At 42.0% G+C, this 27,039-nt stretch overlaps 1 protein-coding gene across 1 annotated transcript in view; it reads left to right on the top strand.

Annotated features, from left to right (window-relative positions):
- The first annotated feature begins 612 nt into the window (after positions 1 to 612).
- Positions 613 to 27,039, top strand: part of TMC7 (transmembrane channel-like 7) — a 35,885-nt gene continuing 9,458 nt past the window's right edge. Inside the window, exons 1-11 of the mRNA XM_005872004.2 lie at positions 613 to 854; positions 2,006 to 2,154; positions 5,379 to 5,546; positions 8,616 to 8,698; positions 13,340 to 13,485; positions 16,877 to 17,024; positions 17,952 to 18,125; positions 19,411 to 19,568; positions 22,189 to 22,306; positions 22,594 to 22,691; positions 24,821 to 25,007. Of these exons, the coding sequence (XP_005872066.1) occupies positions 2,025 to 2,154; positions 5,379 to 5,546; positions 8,616 to 8,698; positions 13,340 to 13,485; positions 16,877 to 17,024; positions 17,952 to 18,125; positions 19,411 to 19,568; positions 22,189 to 22,306; positions 22,594 to 22,691; positions 24,821 to 25,007 (1,410 nt within the window). The 5' untranslated portion in view covers positions 613 to 854; positions 2,006 to 2,024. The remainder of the gene's footprint in view (positions 855 to 2,005; positions 2,155 to 5,378; positions 5,547 to 8,615; positions 8,699 to 13,339; positions 13,486 to 16,876; positions 17,025 to 17,951; positions 18,126 to 19,410; positions 19,569 to 22,188; positions 22,307 to 22,593; positions 22,692 to 24,820; positions 25,008 to 27,039) is intronic.

Below are 27,039 nucleotides of genomic sequence, written 5' to 3'. Positions count from 1 at the left end.
CATGGCAGTAGCTGGGGTCCAGAGAGCAGCAGAAGTTCGCAAGCTTAGAACTGGCACCGCATCGTCTCCACTGTATACTCTTGGTCCGAGCAGTTCATAGGGCCAGTCCCGATCCCCTGAGTGTGTGTGAAGCTAACACAGTGCCTAGTTCATAGGAATTGTTCTGTAAACATTATTGTTATTACTCTGCAAGGCACTTTATCCTTTTCATGTTTTATTCCATACATCATTCTACCCTACACTGTGTGAGGATAATTGAGGCAAATGTTACTAGCCCCATTTGACAAATGAACAACAGAGATTTAGATAACTGCCCACGGTCACCCATTTAGCTGGTGGTCACAGCCAAACTCTAGCACTCAGATGTCATGGAACCTAAAGCATATTTGCAAACACATCTGTGGAAAGGGAACCCATTTGCAGATGACTTCATTGTCCTGAGCACCATCCTGGTAAATAAACGAATTAAGATACAAACGCTTTTGTCGGTGGCCGAGGCTAGTGGCTGTCTGCAAGGTTTCGTTACGGTCTCTGAGGTCCAAGTCTCCTACACAACTTTTGGTTGTTGGCTCACTGGATGTGAATGATGCTTTTCTTCTTTCCTACCCAGAGAGCCTCTCTTTGGACTCCAGTTTCTTTTCTTCTCCACCTGTGAATTTCCTCCAAGAATTGCCAAGCTACCGGTCCATTGCACGCAAGAGGACCAACATCCCCTCCCGAGACAAGCAAAGTGGCACTTTGCTGAAGCCGACAGACTCTTACAGCTCCCAACTGGAGGAAGGAATCGCTGAAAACCTCAATAGCCAATCCATTCGAAAGTATGCACTGAACATCTCTGAGAAGCGGAGACTAAGGTTCGTTCAGTAGCCACCTGGAAGGCATCTGATGTAGGTTTTGGGGCAGATGTGCATTTTGTGCATGGCATGCATTTATTTCCTCAAGAGCTCACATAATCAAAACTATTACTTAGGGTAAGCTAAGCTGCTGTGACAAAGATACCCAAACATGTCAAAGGTCAGCCTTTTAGAAATGTATTTCTTGCTCACATAAAAGTCCAGGGGCAGGTCAATGGAGGACTTTGCAGTCATTTAGGGACCAGGTTCTTTCCATCTTGTGGCTCTGCAGCCCTCCCAAAGCTGAACTATTATCTGCATCCAGCCAATGTAAAGGGAAAGAGTATGGAGTATGTGTGCACCAGTTAGCTGTGCTGCGTAATAAGTCACCCCACAACTTTGTAGCTTAAAACAACAATTTCTCAAGTCTACAAGTTGGCGCTGGGCAATTCTTCTAGTTCCATTTGGGCTCACTATGAATGTATGGCCAGCTGTGGTCAGAGAGGTGGCTCTGCTCACCGAGGCTCAGGCTCCGCTGGCTGTAGGCTGGTCTGGAATGGTCTCATCCTGCAGCAGGTTCGCTCAGGCTCGTTTGTATGGCAGCCGCTGGTATCCAAGAGAAGAGCAGAATCCTGCAAGTCTTCTGGGAGCCGGTGCTTAGAGCTGGCACAGCATCACTTCTGCTGCATTCTGTGGTCTGAACAGATCACAAGGCCAGTCCAGAATATAATGTTTTTGAGATTCATCCATGTTGTAGCATGCATCAGTACATCCTTCTTTTTTTATGGCTAAGTAATATTCCATTGTGTAGATATATAGCTCATTTTGTTTATATATTCATCTGTTGATAGACATTTGGTTTGTTTCCACCTTTTGACTATTGTGAATAGTGCTGCTGTGAACATTCGGGTACAAGTTTTGGTTTGAGACCCTGCTTTCCGTCCTTTTGGGATCTCTACCTGGGAGTAGAATTACTGGGTCAAATGTTAATTCTAGGTTTAACTTTTCAAGGAATGGCCACTCTGCTTTCCCTAGTGGCCACACCATTTTACATTCCCACCAGCAATGTCTGAGGGCTCCAGGGTTTCCACATCCTCTCTGCTGGGGTTTTATATGATGCTACGGCTTGTCAGTGGTGCCATAGTCATTGTCACGCTTGTTTTTTAACGCAGGGACATTCAGGAGACCCAAATGAAGTATTTATCTGAGTGGGACCAGTGGAAACGGTATAGCAGCAAGTCTTGGAAGAGGTTCCTAGAGAAAGCTCGCGAGATGACCACCCACCTGGAGCTGTGGCGGGACGACATTCGCAGCATAGGAGGTACCACACCCCACACTCTGCACCTGCTCCTCCACAGTAGTGCCTGGGGCGGGGGGGGGGTGATTCAGCTTCGTTTTCATGGACTTTTAGCGGAAATCTGGCATTTCCTTCCATGATGAATATGAGCAACACCACCGTTAGGATTAGCAGAACCTGTGTCTTTGTCACCAGGAAAATCACAGATAGTTTCCTATTCCTTCCAGTTGTGGTTATCTTGGGAAACCATTTATGCTCATCCCTACTGTGAAATTATAGCAGTTTTCAGATCTACCACTAGATCTTATTATTTAATGTGCCAATGAAGATGCCCATGTGTTATTCCATCACAAATTTGGTTTTGTTTGTATTTTGTGCATTTAAAACATTATTCTGAGATGAAGTTCATTAGGCTTCTCCATACAGCCACAGATACCCATGACTCTGGAGATACTTATAATCCCTTCTTTGCCATAATAGTGACAGTGGGGTGCAGGATTGCATTAGGCAGCTCGGGCTGCCATGACAAAGTAACATAGACTAGGGAGCTTGGACTACAGACATTCATTTTTTTATAGTTCTGAGACTGCAAGTTCAAGATCAGGTCACCTCCTCACATGACCTCTTTTTGTGCACACTCCAGGAGAGAGGGTTAAGGAGCGGGAGAAAGAGAAGACTCGAACCGGTGCCTCTTCTTATATGGACACAAATCCCATCATAAGGGCCCCACCCTCATGACCTCATCAAAACCTCATTATCTCCCAGAGGCCCCACCTTCAAATACCATCACATTGGGGGTTAGAGCTCCAACCTATGAATTGGAGGGTGACACACAATTCATTCTATAGCAAGTATTCAAAAATTGGAAGTTGTGCCAAAGTATACTAGTAAAATTAGAAGAAGAAAAAATCATTTCAACATTTGGTTGACATAGCAGAGCAAGAGGGGAAAATACTTTCTAAGATTACATAGTTTCTACCATAAAGCAAAATGATTTACAAGCATCTCCTCAAAACTACTAGAATGGAAATTTTGAAAAAATTTGTAAGGAGCAATGTAGGAGAAATGGAGGAAATTATTGTTCTCATTATTACTATTACAAGACCTGTAAAATGCCATTGGTAATCTATTCAAAGAACTACCTCTTTTGGTTTTATTGAGAGAATATAAACATATTTTTAAGGAGTTTCACTTGAACCATTCATTTTTGAAAGCTAAGTGAATATCATGTTTGGAGTAACATTTAGTAATAAAAACTAACCTTTATTGAGCCTTTCCTATGAACCAGGCCTTATGTAAACATTTACTCATATTATTTCACTTTAGCTCTCACAAGATCCTTCCATACAGATATTTATCACATGCATGGCTCAGAGAAGTTAAAATACTTGCACAAGTTCACTGGCTAGGACAAGGCAGACCCAGAATTTGAACCCAGGCAGTCAACTTCAGAGGCTAAGGTTTTATCCACCACATCTCTCTTGTTAAGTGGTGGCCTTTCCGGAGATTTTCATTCAAAAAGTGGCTTGTGTATTGGAGGGTAGTTTTTCCCTGGGGAACAGGGGCCTTGATTTTCTCTTCAATGCTCCACTCCTGTGATTTCTTGGCTTGCTAGGTACTCATCTGGCAGGAAGTAAAGATGTGATAGTCAAGCTCCTTGCTCTGGCAGGGTTGCTGGGTTTAGAGAGAAGCAAAGATTATGGGTCTCTTATATCTTCTGTCTCAAAGATAAGTTCTTTGCCCCCACAAAGAACAAGCAGACACCCTCACTCTTCAAGTGTTTTCTGACTGTCCTTAATAATTTAATCATTATGTGGTGGAAAGTTTATTTTATTTTCTTAAAAAAAACAACAACAATGAATGTAATTGTTAACAGAATAAGGAGAAAAATTATATGCTTACCCCACCAATTCTTATTCTTAGCAAATAAGAAATAGATGTGAACTTTCTTAATCTGCTAAGTACAAGTACAGAAATTCTGCAGCAAGCATCATACTTAATGGTGAAATATTGAAAGCTTCCCCTAAGATTGAGAATGAGAAAAGGGTGCTGATTATCACTGATTCAAATCTGCATCATCCTGGAAGTTCTAGCCCATGCACAACCATGGAGGGAAAGGCATAGGAAGTGGAAAGGCAGAAACAAAATGCCGTTTTAAAAACATTTTTTAATTGATTTCAGAAGAAGGGAGAGGGAGAGATAGAAATATCAATGATGAGAGAGAATCACTGATTGGCTGCCTCCTGCATGCCCCCTACTGGGGTTCAAGCCTACAACCTGGTATGTGCCCTGACCAGGAATTGACCGGTGGCCCCTTGGTTCATAGGTTAACGCTCAACCACTGGGCCCCACCGCCTGAGCAAATGCCTTTTTTTTTAAAAAAAAGTAAAGTTGCTACATACAAGATCTCTATATAAAGTCAATTGTATTTCTATATACCAGCAACAAACACTTAGAAAATGAATATTTAAAAATGATCCAATTTACAGTAGCATAAAATAAATTGAATACCTAGGAATATATATATAAAGATATGAATCATCCTGCACATAAAAATGTACAGCATTGAAATTAAAGAACCTAAATATCTCATGTTCATGGATCAGAGATTTAATATTGTAAACATGTCACTTGTCCTCAAATTGACCCATGCATATTCCATGTAATCCCAATCAGAATCTCAGAATATTTTGTGTATATGTATCCATATGAAAATTAACATGCTGATTCTAAAATTTATATAGAAATGCAGAGGATCAAGCAGACCTGAGGAAGAATAAAGCTGAGACTTATAGCACTATATGTCAAGTATTATTATACTTATCCAAAATAATTAACCTGGTATTGGTGCAAGGATGGAGAAATAGACCAATAGAATACAATAGAGAATTCAGAAATGGCTTCTTACATTACAGTCAATTGCCGAAGCACTACTGCAATTCATTGGGGGAAAGTTTAGTCTTTCAATAAATGGTGCTGAAGTGAAATCGATTTTTATGTGAGAAAAGGTAACTATTGAGTCCTCCCGTACACCATTCTCAAATAGTTAGTTCAAGATTGAATGTACATTTACAAGTCAAAGTTTAAACCATTAGAAGTAGAACCTTAACGCCAACAGTAGAAAAAATAAAATGTTTCTTTCTCCATCTCCTCCACCAGAATTCCTCCAACTCCAGCCCAGTGTGGCTGATTAAATCTACAGTAGGCAATGGGTCAGTATTCCTGCTCAATGATTTCTTTTTTTCCAGGGAAATTTGGCACTGGGATTCAGTCCTATTTCTCCTTCTTGCGATTTCTGGTGTTGCTGAATTTGGTGATATTTCTGATCATCTTTATGTTGGTTTTGCTCCCAATATTGCTCACCGAATACAAGATCACCAACAGCAGCTTCGTGCTCATCCCAGCCAAAGACATAGGTGAGTCCACAGCCTGGTTTTCCCTGGAGTGCTGTCTGGTTACAATGCCTGCTCCTTTAGAAATCTTTATATTCTTAATCTCGGTTACCGTAGTCAAGATGGGCCAGGTTATGCCACAGAAACAAATGACCCTGTGACTCTCTGCACCTGATATCCACAAAGGTTTCTTTCTTGCTCACAGTACATGTCCACCACTGTTTGGTGGTGGCTTTTTTCTGTGTTGTCTTCATGCTGGAGCCATGACAGATGTGCTGACTCCTAAAGCACATAAAGTCTAATGACACATGTCATTTCTGCCACATCTCATTAGCCAAGCAAGTCGCTCAGCCACTCCTGAGTTCATCAAGGCACGTGGGAGGAGAACCGCAGGGTCGGAAAGTGGAATATTTAGCAAGCGTAATACAATTAAGGCTTTCGTCTCTGACAATGGCGATGCTCGGGGCTACCATTTATTAAACGCCAATCATGTGCCACTGGCAAGTGCTGGACCTGTGTGGGGTGTTTTTTTGAATTCTTAACGTAGGTCAGATCTTCTGGGCACTTTGTTTATTCAAATGGGGCGAGTTTCAGTCATTCTACAGACATTTGATTAGGTTCTATGACCAGGTTTTGTGCCGGGGCTGGAATTGGAGCCTCGTGCTTCTCAGATCATGGAACTCCTTTCCCTAGAAGAACCCTCCTCTAGAATCACTTCTGTGGCCCTAAACTTTCCTCCTCCTCAAGTTTGTTTCTGTCTTAATTCTATTACACTTCAAAATAAAAGGAGGATAATGTGGAAACTCAGACTTAGTTCAGGGCTGTGGCACCCATATTGAGTGCCTACTGTATGCCAGATACTACATTCTCATTTTCGCATAAGTCCATTTTACAGATAAACATTACTGCTGCTATGTGAGAACCCTGGGCTCCGTTTCAAGGCCTTGCTCTGCTAGCTGATTGGACTTTCTGAGCCTCAGTTTCCTTATCCATACAATGGTGGTGATAATTTAAATAATGAGGTGATTACTTTCATTATTCAAATAACACCTCACTATTTAATACTTTGCTCATTAAAAATAATACTTATTTAAATTAGAAATAATTGAAAGCAATAATATAAATTCTATATTACTTAAAAGAAAATAAAAATGCTTAAATAATTAAGCAATACTCGTAACTTAAAAGTGAGTATTAAATAAGATAGAATGCTCAGCACCTTCCTTCCCTTCTTCATTCTTTTCAACAAGTGTTTACTGAGCACCTACTGTGTGCTGGGCCCTGAGCCTGGCACTGAGGCTACAACAGGGAACATCACATCTGCATCCACAGGGTTCATACTTTCTAGCAGAAGGTGGGCTTTAAGGAGTGAACCACACGAAGTGTAGAAGGTGTGAATTGGGCCATGGGAGAGGAAAGGGATAAAGTCCTGAGAAGTTGGACACCAGGACACTGGAGGCTGAGGGGCCCCAAAGCCCTCTGTGAAGGCAGGGACGTTTAAGCCAAGTCCAGGAGGGTGAGGAAAGGGCAGCTGTGGAGGAGCTCAGGGAAGCACCTTCATGCAGAGGAGCAGCGTCTGCGAAGGTCCAGAGCTGGCAAGTAACTTGGTGTATTAGAGAAATGAGACGCCTGGCATGGCTCTTCCCATAAAAGGCCAGGTAGTCAATATTTTGGGCTTTGCAGGTCATACAGTCTCAGTGGCCACTATTCAACATTGCCATTGTGGCACGAACGTGGCCACAGACAGATACCACGAATGGGCGTGGCTGTGTTCCCATAACTCCGTATTAACAAAAACAAGGCAGCTGGCCAGGTGTGGCCCGTGGGCCATAGTTTGCCGACCTCTAGGCTGGAGGACAGTGAGTGAGGAGCAGAATGGCAGGCATCTCATCCCATCTTCCTGACTCCTCTCCAAATAGAATGACTGTCTCCTTCGTCTGCATATAATACCGTATTCATGCAACCACTTAAGTACCTTCTGTAAACGTAACTGCTGCTTGTCTTTCTTTCCCCTTAATGGGGAGCTTTTCAAGAGCAGGAACTGCTGCTTACTCATCATTTTATCTCCAACATCCAAGTGATTAAGAAATGTTCGTTGAATGAATAAATGAATATATGCATGTTAGAATTATAAGATGACAGAGCTGAATTTGGCCTTGAAGAGACTGCTTCAATTCTCTTATTTTAACACAGGGGAAACTAAGACCCAGAAAGGGGGTGATAAATTGGTTTATTTCCCCCAATTTGTCACTCCCCTGTAATTGTGACTTTGCAGGACCTCTCACTGTGGACAGAGAATACTTTGTGTTCCATTGATATTATACTTGGCCATGTGGCTTGTTTTGTCTATTGGAATGATAGCTTGAAATGGCTTTGTGTGGCTTGCCTTATGAGACAAACCATGAGGAGAGCCATTTACTCTTCATCCTGGGCCCCAGAATGGAGTCATGGGGAGCAGTCCTGAGCCCAAGTGGAAGCCTAGAGTCCATCCTGGCTTAGCCTAAATCAGCTGAATTAACCCCAACTGCAGATCCATGAATGAGAAAATAAATGGTCGGTATGTGAAGTCACTGAAACTTTGAGATTATTTGTTACACAGTAATAGCTGACTGATACAGAGGAAGTGAATTAATTCAAGGATAAGGTAGGGTCACTAAAATTATTATTCAAATATTTCTTGGTTAATTAAACATATGTAAATATATGTATTTTTCAAATAAAACTGCATGTTTATTCCCATACACGCAGAAATCTTTTAGAATTGGATGTGGTTAAAATGGAATAACAATTTTATCAATCACAAATTCTAAAACATGTATAAATATGAACCCCAAAACACAAAATACCAATACAAGCAGAAAACATTACTATAAGTGGACCTATATGCAAAATGTACAGAAAAAAAACATACATCACAAAATGTGTAGAAAAATGAAAGGGAAAATGCTACTGTACCTGGTGCATTGGGGTTTTTGTTGCAAATAGAAAGCCACACACACATCCCTACACGAATATACCAATATATAATGACATCTAAATGTGTATACATATTCGTTGCATGTCTAGCCTTTTTTTTTTTTTTTTTTTTTACAGATATTCAATGCACAGTATATCCAATAAGTAGTTCTGGACTCATCTATTTTTACAGTTATATCATAGACTTGCTCTCCGGCACTGTAAGTATTTAACCTAATTCTGTATTTCAGCCCTTAAGATCCTGAAAATAGGTTAATTTAAACATCAGTTTCCTGAATGTCGTCGATGTTGGCACAAGTACCAATAAAAGGAACAGGATTTGCAGTGATCTCATCTACAAGGATAATGTTCACCCACCCCCTCCTAGAATATACAGGAACTATGCTTTGTCACTGTCAGCCATTGTCCTTTTCCTAGCCCCTGCCACCTTCAGATTGAACGGCAACAAAATGCTGAGTTCCTCCATAGAAAAGTCAGTGAAAATAAACCCGGGTAGAATTACTTAATTTCTCTGACATTGAAAACCTATAAGATTTGGGCGTTCTAGATCACCTGGATGAAAGCTGTGGCTCTTCTCTGCAGACATGACGCACACAGACGTGCATGTTGCACAAGTGCACACACATGCCCAGACATGTGTGCCTACATACACATTTCCTGAAATCCCTTAAAAGTCTACTAATCCCAGGTTAACACACCCTTCTCTAAAGTGGAATTAATCTCATCCTTTTTATAGTAGTTTCAAAAGGGCTTTTTAACATTCCTCTAAAAAATGATATTTTGTGAGCTTTCATTTTTTTGTGTGTGTGTGTGTGAGCTATGTAAAGTGGCCATCTGCCCTCTAGATCAGGGTTTCTCAACTCAGCACTGTTGACATCTCAGGCCCGATAATTCTTTGCCTCCGGGGCCTGTCCTGTGCACTCTAGGGTGTTAGCAGCATCCTGGTCCCCACCCACTAGATGCCAGTAGCAGTTCCACAAGTTGTGACAACCAAAAATGTCTCCAGACACTGCTAACTGTTTCCTGGGGGACAAATTGCCCCTCATTAAGAACCACTTTGTTCGATATTTATAAAAATACATTTCTGGAAGTTATTGGTATTAAGATACTGCATTGAACTTCCACTTTTTGGAATAGATAAATAGAAAGTATTGAATTTGTTCATTGTGTTTAATTCTGAAAAAGTGCTTTTTACGTCTCTGATGTATTTCTCAAAATAGCTGAGAGGAATTATCAGGTGGGTGTTGAAATGTCCACTGTGCAAGGAGAAAAGAAGTTCAGTGATTCACCCAAGTTCACCCAGCTAGTGAAAGCAAAGTAGGATCAAATCCCAGAACTGCTGTTAACCCCATTTCTTTAGATTACATCCCAAAAGAGAAATCTGTAGATTTCCACACATCATAATCTTCTTCCTTATAGGAAATTGGTTTTTAAATCCTTGCTTGAAGATATGATTTTGTTGGTTTTAAGAGAGAGAGAGAGAGAGAGAGAAAATGAATGTGAGTAAGAACTATCGATTGCTTGTCTCCTGTATGCACCCTGACCTGGATTTAAACCTGCAACCCTTTTTTTGGTGTACGGATGTCGCTCCAACCAACTGAGCCACCTGGCCAGGGCCTTTTAGGAAATATCCTATAGGAAACTTAGATGCACCTGATTATCAGTGTTCAATAAAGTATGTATGCATGGCAACGAACAGGCATGTCCAAAAGCATATTCTACAGTGATAAGAATGTTCTGGAACTGTGCTGTAAACTCTGATAGCCAGTAACTCTTGAGCACTTGAGATGTGGCTAGTGTGACCAAGAGACTGAATTTTAATTTTATTAAAAATTTAAGTTTAAATTGCCCCTAGAGCTAGAGAGATCCAAGAGTGGTTTGTCTTTGTTGAAAACAGTTAAGCCAAGCTCATTATAAAATCAGACAAATTATTTTCCTGGCCCAGTGAACCTTTACCCCGCAATGTTACATAATTTTGAGGGAGGATTAATGATAACCCTGATATCAACCCCAGGGGAATATAAACAGGTTTCATGCCATTGGGCAAGTTTTTCCGGCCTGTGTGCCCTGCCTTTGGGAGAGTTATTAAGAAGATGGAGTCTTCTGTTTCTACATTTTTTTTTCCTGTTAAAAATTTTACTTACTATAAGAATACATGGTTGTCATGAAAAACAGAATTTATAGAGTAAAGCGTGACAGGACCCCTCCTGTAGGTCACCGAACCTTGAACACTGTGGTTCATAGCCTTCTTGCCTTTTCTCATGCACTTACAAGGTCTTGCTTACTATTTAGAATAGGGATTTTCCACAGTCTAGCCAGGCCCCTGCCACTGGACATTCAGGTTGCCTCCTTTTTCCTTCTTTATAAACAGTGCTGTGGTGAACACCTCTGTGTTACCTGTACTGCTGCTTTTGTGTATGTCCTCTTCTCACTCTCCTGGAATCTCCTTGCCATCCAACGAGGAAGTTGAGGTGGTCAGTTATTCTTCCCATAAGAAGTCAGGGACTGTTCTGTGCTATAGTTTCAGAGGTCACTTTATTATTATTGTGTTTTTTTTTTTTTGTTCATAGCTTTATTGAGGTGTAATTTACCTGTCATACTATTCACCCATTGAAAGTGTTCAATTCAGTGGTTTTTAGTGTATTCACTGAGTTAGGCAGTTATTGCTACAATAAATTTTAGAATATTTCATCACCTAAGAAAGGAATTTCATACCCTTTGGCTATCACTTCCCACTCCCTGTTATTAGCCCTAAGCAATCGTTAATCTATTTTATTAATGATTTATGTCTCTATGAAATACTTATTTTGGACATTTCATATGAATGGAATCATATAATATGTGGTCTTTTGTCCCTGGCTTCTTTCACTTGACATGTTTTTAAGGTTCATCTATGTTGTAGCAGCTATCATTTTTTCATCCCTTGTTATGGCCAAAGAAGATTCCATTGTATGGAAATATCATATTTTGTTTATTCATTCATGATGGACATTTGGGTTGTTTCCACCTTTTGGCTATTATGAATAATGCTGCGGTGAACATTCATGTGTGAGTTTTTGTGTGGAGATATGTTTTCACTTCTTTGGGAGTATATACTTAAGAGTGGAATCACTGGGTCAAATGGTAACCCTATCTTTAACTTTTTGAGGAAATGCCAGACTTTTCCAAAGTGGCTGCACCATTTTATATTCTCACCAGCACTTTATGAGTGTTCTGATGTCCAACCCTTGTCAACACTTGCTATTACCTGACTTTTTTATATAGCCACCCTGGTTTGTGTGAAGTGTAATGTGTTTGTTCTTATTTGTTTATTTATTTTATTAAACTTTCAGAGAGAGAAAGGAAGGGAGCGAGAGAAACAGCAATTTGTTGTTCCACTTATTTATATTTTCGTTGGTTGATTCTTATATGTACCTTGACCTGGGACCAAAACCGAACCTTTTGGTGAATGGGATGATGCTCCAACCAATTGAGCCACCTAGGCAGGACCTCTTTCCATTTTTTATTGGATTATATATCTTTTTATTGTTGAGTTATAAGAGTTCTTTATATATTCTAGATACAAGTACCTTATCAGATATGTAGTTTACAAGTATTTTTTCCTATTCTCTGAATTGTCTTTTCACTTTCTTGATAGTGTCCTTTGAAACACAAAAGTTTAAATTCTGATAAAGTCCAATTTATTTTTTTCGTTATTGCTATTCTTGCTTTTGGTGTCATAGCTAAGAATCCATTGGCAAATCCAAGGTCATGAAGATTTAGCCCTCTATTTTTTAAAATATTTTTTATTGATTTCAGAGAGGAAGGGAGAGGGAGAGAGAGATAGAAACATCCATGATGAGAGAATCATTAATTGGCTGCCTCCTGCACACACTCTACTTGGGACTGAGCCCGAAACCCGGGCATGTGACCTGACCAGGAATTGAACCGTGACCTGGTTTCATAGTTCAACGCTCAACCGTGGAGCCACACTGGCTGGGCTAGCCCCCTATTTTTTTTTCCGTAAGAGTTTTATAGTTTTGACTCTTCCATTTAGGTCTTTTATCCATTTTAAGTTAGCTTTTATATATGGTTTATATACTTTTTCTTGCATGTGTTTATTCAGTTGTCTCAGCATCATTTCTTGACAAGACTATTCTTTTCCCATATCAAAAACCAATGAACCATAAATGTATAGGCTTAATTTTGAATTCAATTTTTTTAAATTAATTTATATTCTATCCTTATGTTACTACCTCACTGTCTTGATTACTGTTGTTTTTGCAACAAATTTTGAAATTGGGATGTGTGAGTCCTCCAACTTTGTTCTTTTTTTTTCAATATTGTTTTGGCTATTCTGGATCCCTTTCAATTCTATATGAACTTTAGGATTAGTTTGTAATTTTCTACAAAGAAGCAATCTGGGATTCTGATAGGGATGTGTTGAATTTATAGATCAATTGGGGCGTATTACCATGGATTTCCTGATCCATAAACATGGGATGTTTTTCCATTAATTTAGATCTTCTTTAATTTTTAAACAATGTTTTATAGCTTTAAGAATACACATTTCCAGTGTTAAATCTATTCCTAAGTTTTTTGTTTTTTGCTGTTACTGCACATGGAATTGTTTTTTGTTTTTTTTTTTCATTTTTGGATCCCAGACCTGTGTATTTTTAATGCTCAGGTTTTATCCATGCTCTATTCCCCAAACATTAAGCAACCCTGATACCTCTGGGATGGTTTCAGAATCTGGGAATTCAGGGATGAGCAATGACACTGGAATGTGAGTTCTTGAGATAGAGACTGGTTTCTTGCAGTGAACTTAGTAGCCTGACCTCATGCCTATGACTTTGTTTTAGGGTTTCTTGGAAGAGACCTGCCTCTTTTATGGACATTACACCATTGACGGGGTGAAATTTCAGAATTTCACCTATGATTTGCCTCTGGCTTATTTGTTAAGCACAATTGCCTACCTGGCCCTGAGCCTTCTTTGGATAGTGAAAAGGTAAAGTTTACCTTATCATTGTGTTCTCTTTCAATTACCCTGATGGCTGGAGTTTATTGGAGGCCATGGACTCTGGGAGCCATTACCCAGAGGATGAGCAGAGTCCAGGGGTGGGCTTTGCGGGGGAAAGATTTATGTGTTCTGAGACTGGAGATGTGAAGGCAGTGGAGGAGGATTTGAGAGCTGGAGGAGCAGCCTGGAGATCGTCACTCAATCATCATTACACACTTGTGCCAATACCATGTCCCCAAACTTATCTTCAATCTGGTGTGTATATTAACCACGTGTCTCAGATTTCAAATGGCAGAAACCCACGTCTGACTAACTGGGGCAAAGGACAGTTGAGTGGCTCAGAGAACCAAGGAAGGGAGGAAAGTAATTACAGGAAGGACAAGGATACAGGTGTGACTTTGAATATCCCAAAGCAAGAGCTCCTTCATCTCTGATTCTCCTGGTGGCAGTTCCCTTATGTGGCCTCTCTGGGTCACGGGTTCAGAAATCCTTTAAAGAGATTTGTTGGCTCTGCTTCATTCAGGTACCCAACCCTGACCCTTCAGCCGTGGCCAGTGGATTAGGATCACAGGGGAACCTGGCATTTCCCCAGTAGACACGAGGTTTAGTGTCAATTTCCAGGAAAAGAAAAGTGAGGAATATTAATTACTCTATTAACGAATAACTTCCCCCAAAAGTACAATGGCCCAAACACAGTAGACGTTGTATACCTTTCTTACATAAAGTTCTGAGTGGGACACAGGTTAGTGTGGTAGACATCTTCTTAGTCACTGTGGGACTCAAGTGGGCCGAAGTTCAGCCATTGTCAGCATTGAAGTTCCGTTGAGAGCTGGAAGGGAGAACAGCCATGGAGGAGTATCCCGTGGGAGGTATTTATGGGCTAGGCCTGAAGTGATACTCATCACTCACTTTCCATTGACTATAGCTGCAAGGGAGGCTAGGAAATGTTATCCCTGGCACTGATACTACTATGGAAGGGGAACCACAAATTTCTGATGGACAGCTTTCTGTCTCTGCCCCAAGGGGGTGGCTTGGCAGACAGGATCGTGATGGGCACCTCTCTTACCCACTTCATTGTCCATGTGAGAGTGTGAACAGTGCTACAAGCCAGGGGGCTGTGAAGCTCCTTATCACAGGCGTAGAAGAGACCAAGATGCTGGGACTGAGTTTCCCTCCATGGAGCCTCAGGTTCACCACCACACCAGCCCCAGAGCCCAGCTGGGCACTCATAACCTGAGGCAGAAGCTATGAGATGAAAATTGCCTGGTGTGTGTCCATTCCCCAGCCCAAATGGGCAGCGTATGGACAAGAAGGAGCAGTGGCTCATTTGGAGGGACAGAGAGATTCTTGTAAAGAAACGATGGTGGACTCGGGTTCTGGCTTTGCTGCTTGGCAATGGTGGCGGGGCAGATCAAGTTTTACAGACTTGCCGTTTAGACGATTTGGAGGAGTCCTCTTTAAGACAAAGGAGACGAAAATATCTTTTTTGAAGTATCTATATATATATAAGGTTAATATGCAAAGTATCTCCTCGGGAGTTTGACTGGGAGACCGGAAGTTCGATCGCTTGCTATGACATGCGCTGACCATCAGGGAATGGCATGGAACGAAGGAAGGCCCCGGCTGGCAGCCGGAAGGCCACGATCGGCTCTGATCGCCAGCCAGGCCTAGGGACCCTACCCGTGCATGAATTTTGTGCACCAGGCCTCTAGTAAAATATAAAAAGAAACAGGACCAGATGAACACATTGCTAGAGGTGCTTCCAGGGCCTTGGAAGGGGCCCTGAAAAAGAAGTAAGTTTATTAGCCAAATAGTGACTCCATCTCCAGATTTTGCTCAAGCTCCTCATGTCTGGGTCTTGATTGCTCCCTGGGGCAGCCTGGAGGGAGGGCTGGGTGTGCTGTAATGGGGAGAGGCCCACCCCTGGAGGAAGAAGTGCTAGGGTGGCAAAGAGTGTGGACTTTGGGGTTCAGAGACTGAGGTTCGAAGGTCACTTCACCTCTTTAAACTCATTTTCTTCCTCTGTGAAATGTAGACACCTGGTTGTTGGGAGGATTCGCAGAAACAAGGCATGTAAAGAACTTAATTTAATAAATGTTGGCCTGACACATTTATTAAATTAAAATCATCATCATCGTCATCAAATTGGCCCCAGTTCTGCCACTAACTGATTCTAGGGAAATAGTTTTCTCTCCTCCAGACCTTGGCTTTCTCATTTGTCAAATGTAGGTTTGGGTTAAATCAGAGGTTTTCACCTGGGTGGTACCTCAGCGTCACCATGGAGTTTTATAAAATAACACATTTCTGAACCTTCCCACCCTGAGACCTCCTGATGGAAAATACCAGGGTGTGACCCCACCTGGGAGTCTGCATTTTGGAAAAACACCCGGATGGTTCTGATAAACATCCTTTGCTATGAACTGTTGGCAGAATGACTGAGCTTTATAATTCCTTTCATTTTTTATTGTCTTCACAACTCACTGGCAAATCCTAAAAACACCCCGTTTCATCTACAGTGTGTGACATTTAATATATCTGTGTCATCAAGTGTTTTTTTTTCCCCCCATGAAAGCATTTGAATGAATAACAGTTATGAAGCGTGCAAGAGTTGCACCTGATTGGAACAGGTGCTGACTAAATATTGGATTCATTTACTATTTAAAATAATTTATTCATTCATTTATCCATCAATTGGATAGTGGCCACATTATGGTCCAGGCATTTTGGATATCAAGGTGGCGAGGCAGCCAGGGTATCTGCCCTCAAGGAATTTAAAATTTAATCGGGGTCAGGGACTAGAACCATTAAACAGTTAAGTAAGATCATTGCAGAGTAGGTCCACTGCTGTGAAGGAAATGAAAGAGACAAATTTAAAGTGAGAGTCAAAACTCTAGATGGGGTGGTGGGGAATCCAGGGAGGGGTTATTTGAGTTGAATCCTAAAAGATGGAAAGGAGGCAGCCATAGGAAGTGGCAGGGGGAAAACTGTCCCAGAAGAGGGTAGCAGGGACTGCAAGTGCAAAGGCCCTGGGGCAGGAGCAGAGATGTGTGTGTTTATGAAAAGGAAAAAAAGCCGGTGTGGTATCAACAGAGTGGCCATGTGGGAAGAGAGATGATATCGTGCAGGATCATATAGGCTGTGTTAGAGTTTGGATTTTGTTCCAGCTGTGAGAAGGGCTGTCATGTGGATGACAGGAAGTTCTTTTCATCCAGGAGATGCCTGGTTCGCTGCCACATATATTTAGGATGGTCCAGAACGTGACTGTGTCAAAATGGGTGGGAAATGCCGCCACGTGTAACTGTTTTAGTCTAGACAAAGTCAATCCATGGGCTTGTATCTTGTTGTTCTCATAAGAAGCATAATCGTGTTTTGGGGTCAGGTCGGTGGAAGGGTTCAAAATCAACCTGATCCGGAGTGAGGAGCACTTCCAGAGTTACTGCAACAAGATCTTTGCTGGCTGGGACTTCTGCATCACCAACCAAAGCATGGCGAACCTCAAGCACAGCAGCCTGCGGTACGAGCTCCGAGTGAGTGCTGCTGGGCTTTCTCTTGGTGGCTGCTTTGCCAGCACGGTGGTGCCTTGGGAGGCGGGTTTGCAGCTTGCAGAGGAGCTAGGTGGGGTCCAGGCTTCTCCAGTACTTAGTAAGCACTTTGTAATTTTCAAGAGCTTTTAGCAGAGAACAGCTTCCGGGGGTTGATCTCCTTCTACCCTTGTCCCTCCTCGAATTGAGCTTGTAAACTAGGGCTGGGAAGGGAAGTGGGGACTGGACAGTGAGTGGAAAAAAGTGGTACCTTTCCTTCTCCCCCTGACACCCTGTTATCTTTCAACTCAGTGAGAACCCGTCATAAACATCACGTATACCAGGAAAAATAGGACAAAAGACGGAATGCTAGGATGATAAGGTAGAGTGGAGTGAATATGAAAAAGTAGGAGAATTTCTCAATAAGGAGAGAAGGAGTAATAAATAGCATTGTGATCAAACCTACCCCCCTCCTCAAACAGAGAAGGAGACAGTTGTATCAAAGTTTAATAAAGTAAGATGGAAGAAATAAAATCAAATGTGTTATTTGTTATACTAAATATGAACAGACTGAATTTTATTAAAAGCCGAGACCAGGTTGAGTTAAAAAAAAAACAACACCACACATGCCCACCTTACATACTGTTTCAAGAAATAATGCGTATAACATATAAGTAATATCATGAATAGGTTAATAGTTCTGTTTTCCCATTTATTGCCGTCTTAATTGCTATCTTAAATAGAAAGTTCTACCTTGACTTTGGCCTTTAAACACACAAGCTAGTTGGGCTTTATCTGGGAAGCTATCTTGGGAAAGGTGACTATTTAAGGAAAGTCTTAAAGAGGGATAGGGTCTGAAGATAAAACCAGAGGTTCCACCCCTGAGTGTCCCTTCACCCCCATGCTCACAAATGAGTCTTCTTTGCTCCTCAGGCAGATCTGGAGGAAGAACGAATACGGCAGAAAATAGCAGAAAGGACCTCTGAGGAAACGATACGGATTTACTCTTTGAGGCTGTTTTTGAACTGTATTGTTCTGGCTGTTTTAGCGGCATGCTTTTATGCAATCTATAGAGCAACTATATTCTCACAAGAACACATGAAAAAAGTAAGGACTCCTTGAACGTTAAGTTAACTTTTACCCTTGTTGGACATTAGGCTAAGTGCCTTGTAAACCTATGAGGCAGACACCATCATCATTTGTTTTACATGTCAGTCATCTGGCTGATATGACAGAGAACCAGAAATCAGAGGTGACCAATTTCCACTTCTAATAGAAAGAAAAAGCATCCAAGATAGAATATTTGTGGCACTACTCTCCCTGGGACTCACAATATTTAATTCCAGCTGGATTGCCTGATTTAACCCCCAACTCCTCTACTTATTAGTAGGGGCCCCAGTTTACCTAAAATAACAGTGGTTTTAAAAACTCAATTTGGTCTAGTGCAGTGATGGCGAACCTATGACACGCGTGTCAGAGGTGACATGCGAACTCATTTTTTTGGTTGATTTTTCTTTGTTAAATGGCATTTAAATATATAAAATAAATATCAAAAATATAAGTCTTTGTTTTACTATGGTTGCAAATATCAAAAAATTTCTATATGTGACACGGCACCAGAGTTAAGTTAGGGTTTTTCAAAATGCTGACACGCCGAGCTCAAAAGGTTCGCCATCACTGGTCTGGTGGCTCTGCTTCATGAAATCGATCATCAGGGGCCCAGATGCCTTCCATCCTGTGGCTCTGCCACCCTTAGAGTGTGGCCCTCTTCTGTATGGTACTTGATAGCTTACCGTATAGCCAATGGGAAGGAGATGAGAAGGGCACACCCCTTCCATTTTAAGGTCGTGACCTGAGGTTGTACTTAAAAGTTCCACTTACATCCTTTTGGTCAGGTAGCTGTACCTAGCTACAAGGGAGGCTGGGAAATGTAGTTTTATCCTGGATAGGCCTATACTGTATGTGGCTAAATAGTCTATTATAATTAAAGAAGGAAAGAATGGCTATTATAAGTAATTATTACAACCTTGAAAATACATTGCCCATTGATACAGAAACATGGATTGTTTTTCTTACATCTCACCTAAACAAATCCAGTAGAGCTCATTTTTCTTCTAGTATATGCTAGATCATGTTTCCTGTATTTGAACACCCAAGGAAGGAGAATGGCTTATGTTTAAAGGCCTTGTTGAATGACATGTGTGTTTTATTTGCTAATGAACATGTATAGTTGAGGTTTTCCCCCAGTTTTATTGAAGTATAATCGACATACAACACTGTGTAAGTTGAAAGTGTACAGCCTAATACATATAAGTTGAGTTCTTTTAAGATCAATTCATCTGTGATGCAACTTTCCGTATTATTCTCCTGACCAGTTTTGTTATCTTCATAGGAAATTGACAAGATGATTTTTGGAGAGAACCTCTTGATACTGTACCTGCCTTCTATTGTGATCACTCTGGCCAATTTTATCACCCCAGTGATCTTCGCCAGGATCATCCACTATGAGGATTATTCCCCAGGCTTTGAGATCAGGCTGACAATCCTTAGGTAATGTCTAGACATGCCACTCAGATCACCACTTGCCCCATCCCTTGCCTCTGGCAGACATTGCTAATCAATGGTGGCACATTTTCCTGCTAAGCCAAGAATCCTCTTCAATGTTCAGACAGCTCCCAGGAATGAATCAGAGTTTGCACAGTCAGTGAAATCTCTTTGACTTAAGAGTCTACTCATCAGTATTATATTTTTGGTTCATGTTTTGGCGCATCAACATCTGAGGGCTTAGGGTGGGGCCCTATGAGGAGATGTTGCTCTGAAGATGTTAGAAATGACAAGGCGGGTAAGGAAGTGAGAGAGAAGGAAAGGCAGCTGATAAATGGTGTGTTATTGGGCAAGTTACTGCTGTTGGTTACTGGGGCTCAGTTCTCCAACCAAACCAGATACTCTGCCTCTACTGCCTAACGGTGGCTGGCTCCCAGAGGCATTAACTCCCCACATTCCACCCACTACCTCCATGGGTGGGCCTTGGGTAGAGAGTTACAAGTCCTTGCAGGAGGAACTTGAAGCATTTGTTGGAATAGTGAGTGCTGAAAAAATGTGGCCAGGTCACCCACAGTGTGTGCTACCATTGACTTTCTGTAAGTTGTTGTAATACCTCTTCTCAACTTTAAATAAATATTCAGTTTCATTTTTTAAAAAATGACAGGTATGAAGCAGGGCGCAGGAAGTTAACACAAATGAGTTGGAGAGGACCCGGTGGGGACCATGTGATGTAAGCATTTTTTGCTGTTTCTCAAATGCCTCATTACATTTGCATCTTTTTTTTTTTTTTCCTCCCCCAAGAATATGTTTTTATTGATTTGAGAGAGAGAGAGAGAGAGAGAGAGAGAGAGAGATGTGAGAGGAAAACATTGATCGGCTGCCTCCCATACATGGGGATTGAACCTGAAATCTAGGTATGTGCCCTGACTGGGAATCAAACCCACAAACTTTTGATGTACAGGACGATGCTCCAACCAACTGAGCCGCCCAATCAGGACCATTTGCATATTTTTAAAAAATATTCTTATTTTGAAAATTTTAAACAGAATGAATGGTATAATGAACACCCCATGCACCTGTCACTTAGTTTCCATTACCAACGTATTGTCAGTCTTGTTTCATCTCCGCCCCCCCCCTTTTGCTTGATTGTTTTAAGCAGATCTCAGGCGACATGTCATTTCACCTGTAAACACTTTGGTATATCTCTTAAGTGACAAGGATTTAAAAATATATATATAACCATCATGACCCCTAATAAAATTGTCAGTTCCCTGATGGAATTGCAGATGGCTTTGTATGATTGGTTTGTTCAAACTGGGGCATAGGGTGGGGCCCTGGTTTGAACAACCAGGTGATTACCAAAGGGAAAGGAAGGTGGGGGAAGTAGGAGAGGGCATGGGGGAGATAAGTGGTGATGGAAGGGGTCTTGACTTGGGGTGGTGAGCACACACTGTAATATACAGATGATGTATTATAGAATTGTATGCCCCTTCTATTCTTTAAAGAATTCTCCTTCCCCTTGTGCTATACTATTGATTTATGGGGGAAACTGGGGCATTTGTCCTGTAGAATGCCCTGTAGTCAGCATTTAGTTCATTGTTTTTTCATGGTGTGTTTGTTTTTCTGTACCATAGTCATGGTAAACTACTGGGTAGGTTCAAACTTTTTATTATATTCTGCTTCAGTTTTTCGTTATGGAAACCTCCTCAGTGATTCTGGGTTCTCATCTCACCACCAGGCACGTAGTGTCAGGCAGCACGCTGCCCACTGAGAAGAGTGAGCCAATGATGTGGACTTGCTTTTTTCTACCGCCCACTTTTTAATGGCTTAAAAAAAATTACAAACCACATAATAGAAAGCATCTTTAAAAAAAAACGATAGTACTCTCTGCCCTCCTTTATTGAATCCAGCTTCCCCAGGCAGCCCTCATCTGCTCATGCCAACATCCACATTTTTTTTTAAAAAAAAAGTAGATTCATATCTACATGAAACTCTGCAATGTGCTTTATTCATTTCTCAGTATATCAGACATCTCTCAAAGCTGATGCTTATAAGATTCAATTAGTATTTTCTTTTTTCCCCCCCAGAAATGTACAATGTTCTATAATATGGCTAAAACATCATAGATTCAGGAGGTCTCAGTTTTCTTATCTTTTTTTTCTGCCATTTAAAAAATTGTTGTATTATATTAGCATAAAATCTTCCATTTTTAAAACATGTTTTTATTTATTTCAGAGAGGAAGGGAGAGGTAGACATAGATGGGAGAGAATCACTGATGGGCTGCTTCCTGCACACCCCCTACTGGGGATCGAGCCCACAACCTGGGCATGTGCTCTGACCAGGAATCCAACCGTGACCTGGTTCATGGGTCAACGCTCAACCACTTAGCCACACCAGATGAGCAAAATTTGCTATTTTTAAGTGTACAACTCAGTGGCATTAAGTGTTGAGCCACCATCACCACTACCCGTTTCCAAAACTTGCTCATCATCCCAAACGGAAACTCTACCCATTTGTGAGTTTGCTTTTAGGAGAGGCAGCTTCTCTGCCCCCTAGCCCTCGTTCAAGGGCCCAGCCTGCCCCAGGGCCTCCTCTTCCCTTCCGTCTCTTCCTCTCTTCCTGCAGGTGTGTCTTCATGCGGCTGGCCACCATCTGTGTGCTGGTGTTCACCCTGGGCTCCAAGATTACATCCTGTGATAACTACTCGTGTGAGCTCTGTGGCTACAACCAGAAACTCTACCCGGTGAGGCGGGGGGGAATGGGAGCGTCCCGCTGAGTGGGTCATTTTGGAGAAACAGTCTCAAGGTTGAGAGAAGAATCTTGAGGTCATGGGCTTGAATTCCAGTTGATCTGCTTTCTCACTTCTAAGGGCTTGAAAACCAGTTTGTGCTGGAGCTCAGACAAGCACCAGCTGACAGGCTCCAGAGGCAACAGGATCTGGGACGAGGATGGGCGTTGGGAGGAGTCTGAGAACCTGGCTTTCTCTGCCCTGAGTCGGGTCTCATGATCTCTCCCCGTCTTTGGTTTTAGTGCTGGGAGACCCAAGTTGGGCAGGAAATGTACAAGCTGATGATATTCGACTTCATCATCATCTTGGCTGTGACCCTTTTTGTGGATTTTCCCAGAAAGTAAGTGTGAGGGGTGTCCCCCCCCCCCCCCCCTGTCCCCCCTCCCAAAAAATTAAAAAATTATTTTACTACCCTACTCCTCCCACACCTGCCCCTACTGGAGGATCCTCTCAAAGTTCCGGGATGAGTTCACAGTCCCGGGAAACCGGTGACAACCATCCCGTGACTTTCACACAGCTCCAGGCCATCAACCCCATAGTCCATTAGGTTCCCCCAAAAGGCAGTGTGAGGAGTGGAAATGTCTGTTTTTCATGAGGTTTCCATGGGGATGACTTCCTGCCATTAGCACAACCACAGCCCTGTCAGGGAAGACCCTCCAGGCCTCAGTGGACACCCCATTTCCTGATCTGGGTTCAAGCCCCAGCACTGCCACTGCTAGTCATGTGACCTTGGGAAAGCAATTTAAGGAAGGTCTGGGTGTATTTTCCCACCTGTGAAATGGGGCAGTAGCAGTGTCCACCTCACAGCACCATTGTGAGGGTTAAACGAGAAAATGCAGAGAAAAGTACTAAGAACACTCCATGCTTTGAAACTCGGCAAAAACATTAACTATCACCATTATGATTATCATTACTATTCTGTCACTTTTTAAATTATTCTCAGCATCTCCTTGAGCCTTAAGTGAAACACTGTTCACTTAATAAGACTTTTTACCCAGATGTACAAATTCTGTGAGCATGTCAGAAGTCCAGTAAGCCCTTAAAATAAACATTAAAAAAGACACTATCCTTGTGCACCAGTGTGGCTCAGTGGTTGTGTCTACCCATGAAGCAAGAGGTCATCTGTTCGATTCCTGGCCAGGGCACATGCCCTGGTTGTGGGCTCAATCTCTAGCAGGGGGTGTGCATGAGGCGGCCGATCAATGTTAATGTTTCTCTCAACAGTGTTTCTATCTCTCCCTCTCCCTTCCTCTCTCTCTCAAAATCAATAAGAACATATTTTTAAAAGTTACAAAAAAGAAACTGCCCTTTAAAAATTATACAGCCCAGCCGGCATGGCTCAGTGGTTGAGCGTCAACCTATGAACTAAGAGGTCATGGTTCAATTCCCGATCAGAGCACATGCCCGGGTTGCAGGCTTGGTCCCCAGTGAGGGACATGCAGGAGGCAGCCAATCAATGATTTTCTCTCATCATTGATGTTTCTGTCTCTCTCTCTCTCCCTCTCCCTTCCTCTCTGAAATCAATAAAGATATTTTTTAAATAAACATTATACAAATATGCCACGAATATGTGCTTCTTAAAATTTTGTAAATATTGAGAATTTAAATAAGTACAGGAGTCTGAAGAATAGTGAGAGTTCTTGTTTGTTACCATACCTCTAACTCCCCAAACCCATCCCACTTCTCAGAGATGGCCATTGTTAATACTTGGGGGAAGATCCAGCAGTCCTTAACCGTAAAAAGTCATTTGCATAAATACATGTGTACATAGACACACAGTCTTGCTAGAAGTGTTCATTTCCCCCCTTACATGGGATCACAGTGCATCAATTGGTTTGCAGCTTGCTTTTTTCCTCCCACACAAACAAAACATCATGAACTTTCCATGGGAGGACACATGGATTTTCCTCATCTAAGGACTGTATAATACACCACTGTATCCATGGCTTATAATTTGTCAACCCAGGCCCTAATTGTGGGCATTTAGGTATTTTTGCTAATACATGGCAATGCTATAGTGAACAATGGTGTGTGTTTATCTCAGACCCCTGGCCTGAGGGTGTCAGTAGGAAGCTTTAGGACTTCAGCATGCTAGGTGGTGGGGTCTTCATAAGCTATTTTCTGCGTGGATGCACATGACTTTGTGGGCTGAGTGGCAGGCCAGAGCACAGATACTGCCCATGTTGTTTATCATCACCTCAACCCTGTGAACTAAATTGTGTTATAAACCCCCCATATTCCAGATGAGAAAAATGAGCCTTCTCTAAATTTATTCGGCTGCTCAGTTGTAGATCTGAGACTCAGACCCTGGTTTTATGATTCCAGAATTCACTGTCTTTTGCATCTTCTAGCCTTGTGACTAACCAGTTTCCAGATCTGTGTGGAAATGGCCCTAATTTTGTGGACGTGGTTCTGTGGCTTTGGCGGACGCTGGTGGTGCAAGTGAGAAATTGTCCCATTTGTCTCCAGGCTCCTGGTGACGTACTGTTCCTCTTGGAAGCTGATGCAGTGCTGGGGGCAGCAGGAATTTGCCATTCCTGATAATGTCCTGGGGATCGTGTACGGGCAAACCATTTGCTGGATCGGAGCCTTTTTCTCACCCCTTCTCCCTGCCATTGCAACCGTGAAATTCATCATCATCTTCTACGTGAAAGAGGTAAGGAGAGGTGGGGATGACGGGCTGATACCCGGCACCATTCTTGGCCTTGCGCGGCATTCGGCACCCGTGTTTGGAGCTCACCCACATTCTGTCAGATACCTCAGAATTACATCCCTTATTTGATATATACTTCTGTTCTGGAAAAAAGGTGCTCACATTTTATAATTTTGAGAGTTCTGTTAAGTGTTGTTTTGCTCCTGTAATTTAAATGTCATTTTTATGTGTCACTGTCTAAGAGCTGAGTTGCAATTATTGACCAGCTGACAGTGGGACATTTTGGTTGTGTTTAATGCAGTGATTATTAATTTAAACTTAGTAATTTTCTGTTTGGATTTTGGAGCCCGTGAATTTATGTTCAGGTCTCAGTTATTTGTGTAGGTTCTCAAAGAGCTGGCAGGCCCTAGGCATTGTGTCTGAAATAAGTGCTTAATGGGTGAAATGGCCTGCAGATGACTAACCTACCTGGGCTTATTAACCAAACTTCTTTTTCTTTGTTATAGAGGCAGTGTATGCTCAATATTAAACATTTAAACAGTAGAGATATGTATACAGTAACGTTCATCCCTTCTTCCAGAGGTATCCTTTGTTAACAAGCCCAACATCCATCTATTACTTCTAATACCAAGGCCTGAGGATTCAGAAATGGAAATAATTATAGTATTAATAATAATAGCAGATGATTGTAATGCCATGTGCCCCTACTCTGATGAGCACTTAGGAAGCTGAAGTTCAGAGAGGTTAAGTAACTGGTTTAAGGTCACACAGCTTATAAGTGACTCCTCAGATTTGAATCTGGATTTATCTCACTCCAGAGCCACTTAACCTGGTGAGCAGGATCTTGAAATTGGGCCAAACTTTCTACCTGGATGTTTTGGCCTTTGAAGAATGTTCTGATGCTTTCATTTGGGAACTTCATTTGGCTGAAGTTTCTTCATAGAGAAGAAAAAGCTCATAGGAACTTTTTCCCTTTCCCGAAAATATTGGTTGGCCAGTGACTTCCCAGCCTGCAGCACAGTAAAGACAGTGTGGGATGGCCTGGGTCAGGGGCACTGGGCTGTTCTGACACTCACTCCAGGCCTGACTGACCGGCTGCCCCCAGACAGGACACCAAGTGTCCTTGGAACTCAGTGTCCTCTGCTCACAAGATGTTCTGGCTACTGCTGAAATCAGAAGAGCTTGATGCCTACTCTCAATAATTGCATTTAAAATAATGAGAAAAATTATGTCTGTCATTATACCTCTCTCCTCCTCCCCATTTGATATTTCTCTCAATGGAAATACTTACTTTAAACTATAAGAAAAATTGCCCTGGCCAGTTTTGCTCAGTGGTTACGTCGGCCTGTGGACCAAATTCCCTGCCCCATTGGGGGTGCAAGTGGGAGGCAGTCAATCGATGTGTTGCTCTCACATTGATGTTTCTCTCTCTCTCTCCCCCTCCTCACCCTTCCTTCCACTCTCTCTAAAAAAATCAATGGAAAAAAATATCTCATGTGAGGATTAAAAAATAAAATATAGGAAAAATAAATATGCTTATAAGAATTTAAGTAAAATATATCTTAATTTTTTATGGAGTATTGTAGATCAATTTATTTTATTTTTATTTATTGGTAAGATGGAGAGAGAGAGAGAGAGAGAGAGAGACAGACAGACACTTGTTATTCCACTTATTTATGGATTCATTGGTTGATTCTTGTATGTGCCCTGACTGGGGATCAAATCTGACAATGTTCTCACCAACTAAACTACCTGGCCAGGGCTGTAGGTCCATTTAATACATATTTAAACCCCTATCTATAATAATAAAAGTGTAATATGCTAATTAGACCGGACAGCTGAACGACCTTCCAGACGTCATTCCGGACGTCCTTCCTGATGAAGCCATGGCGGCAGGGCTGAGGCAGAGGCAGTTAGGGGCGATCAGGCAGGCAGGCAGGCAGAGTGGTTACGGGAAATCAGATAGGCAGGCAGGGGAGCGGTTAGGAGCCAGCGATCCTGGATTGCAAGAGGGTGCAGGCGGGCTGAGGGACCC

The sequence above is a fragment of the Myotis brandtii genome, unplaced genomic scaffold (genome assembly GCF_000412655.1).
Source record: "Myotis brandtii unplaced genomic scaffold, ASM41265v1 scaffold363, whole genome shotgun sequence".
Taxonomy (NCBI): Eukaryota; Metazoa; Chordata; class Mammalia; order Chiroptera; family Vespertilionidae; genus Myotis; species Myotis brandtii.
The sequence above is the reverse complement of the archived record's forward strand: the minus strand, read 5'-3'. Positions and strand labels throughout refer to the sequence as shown.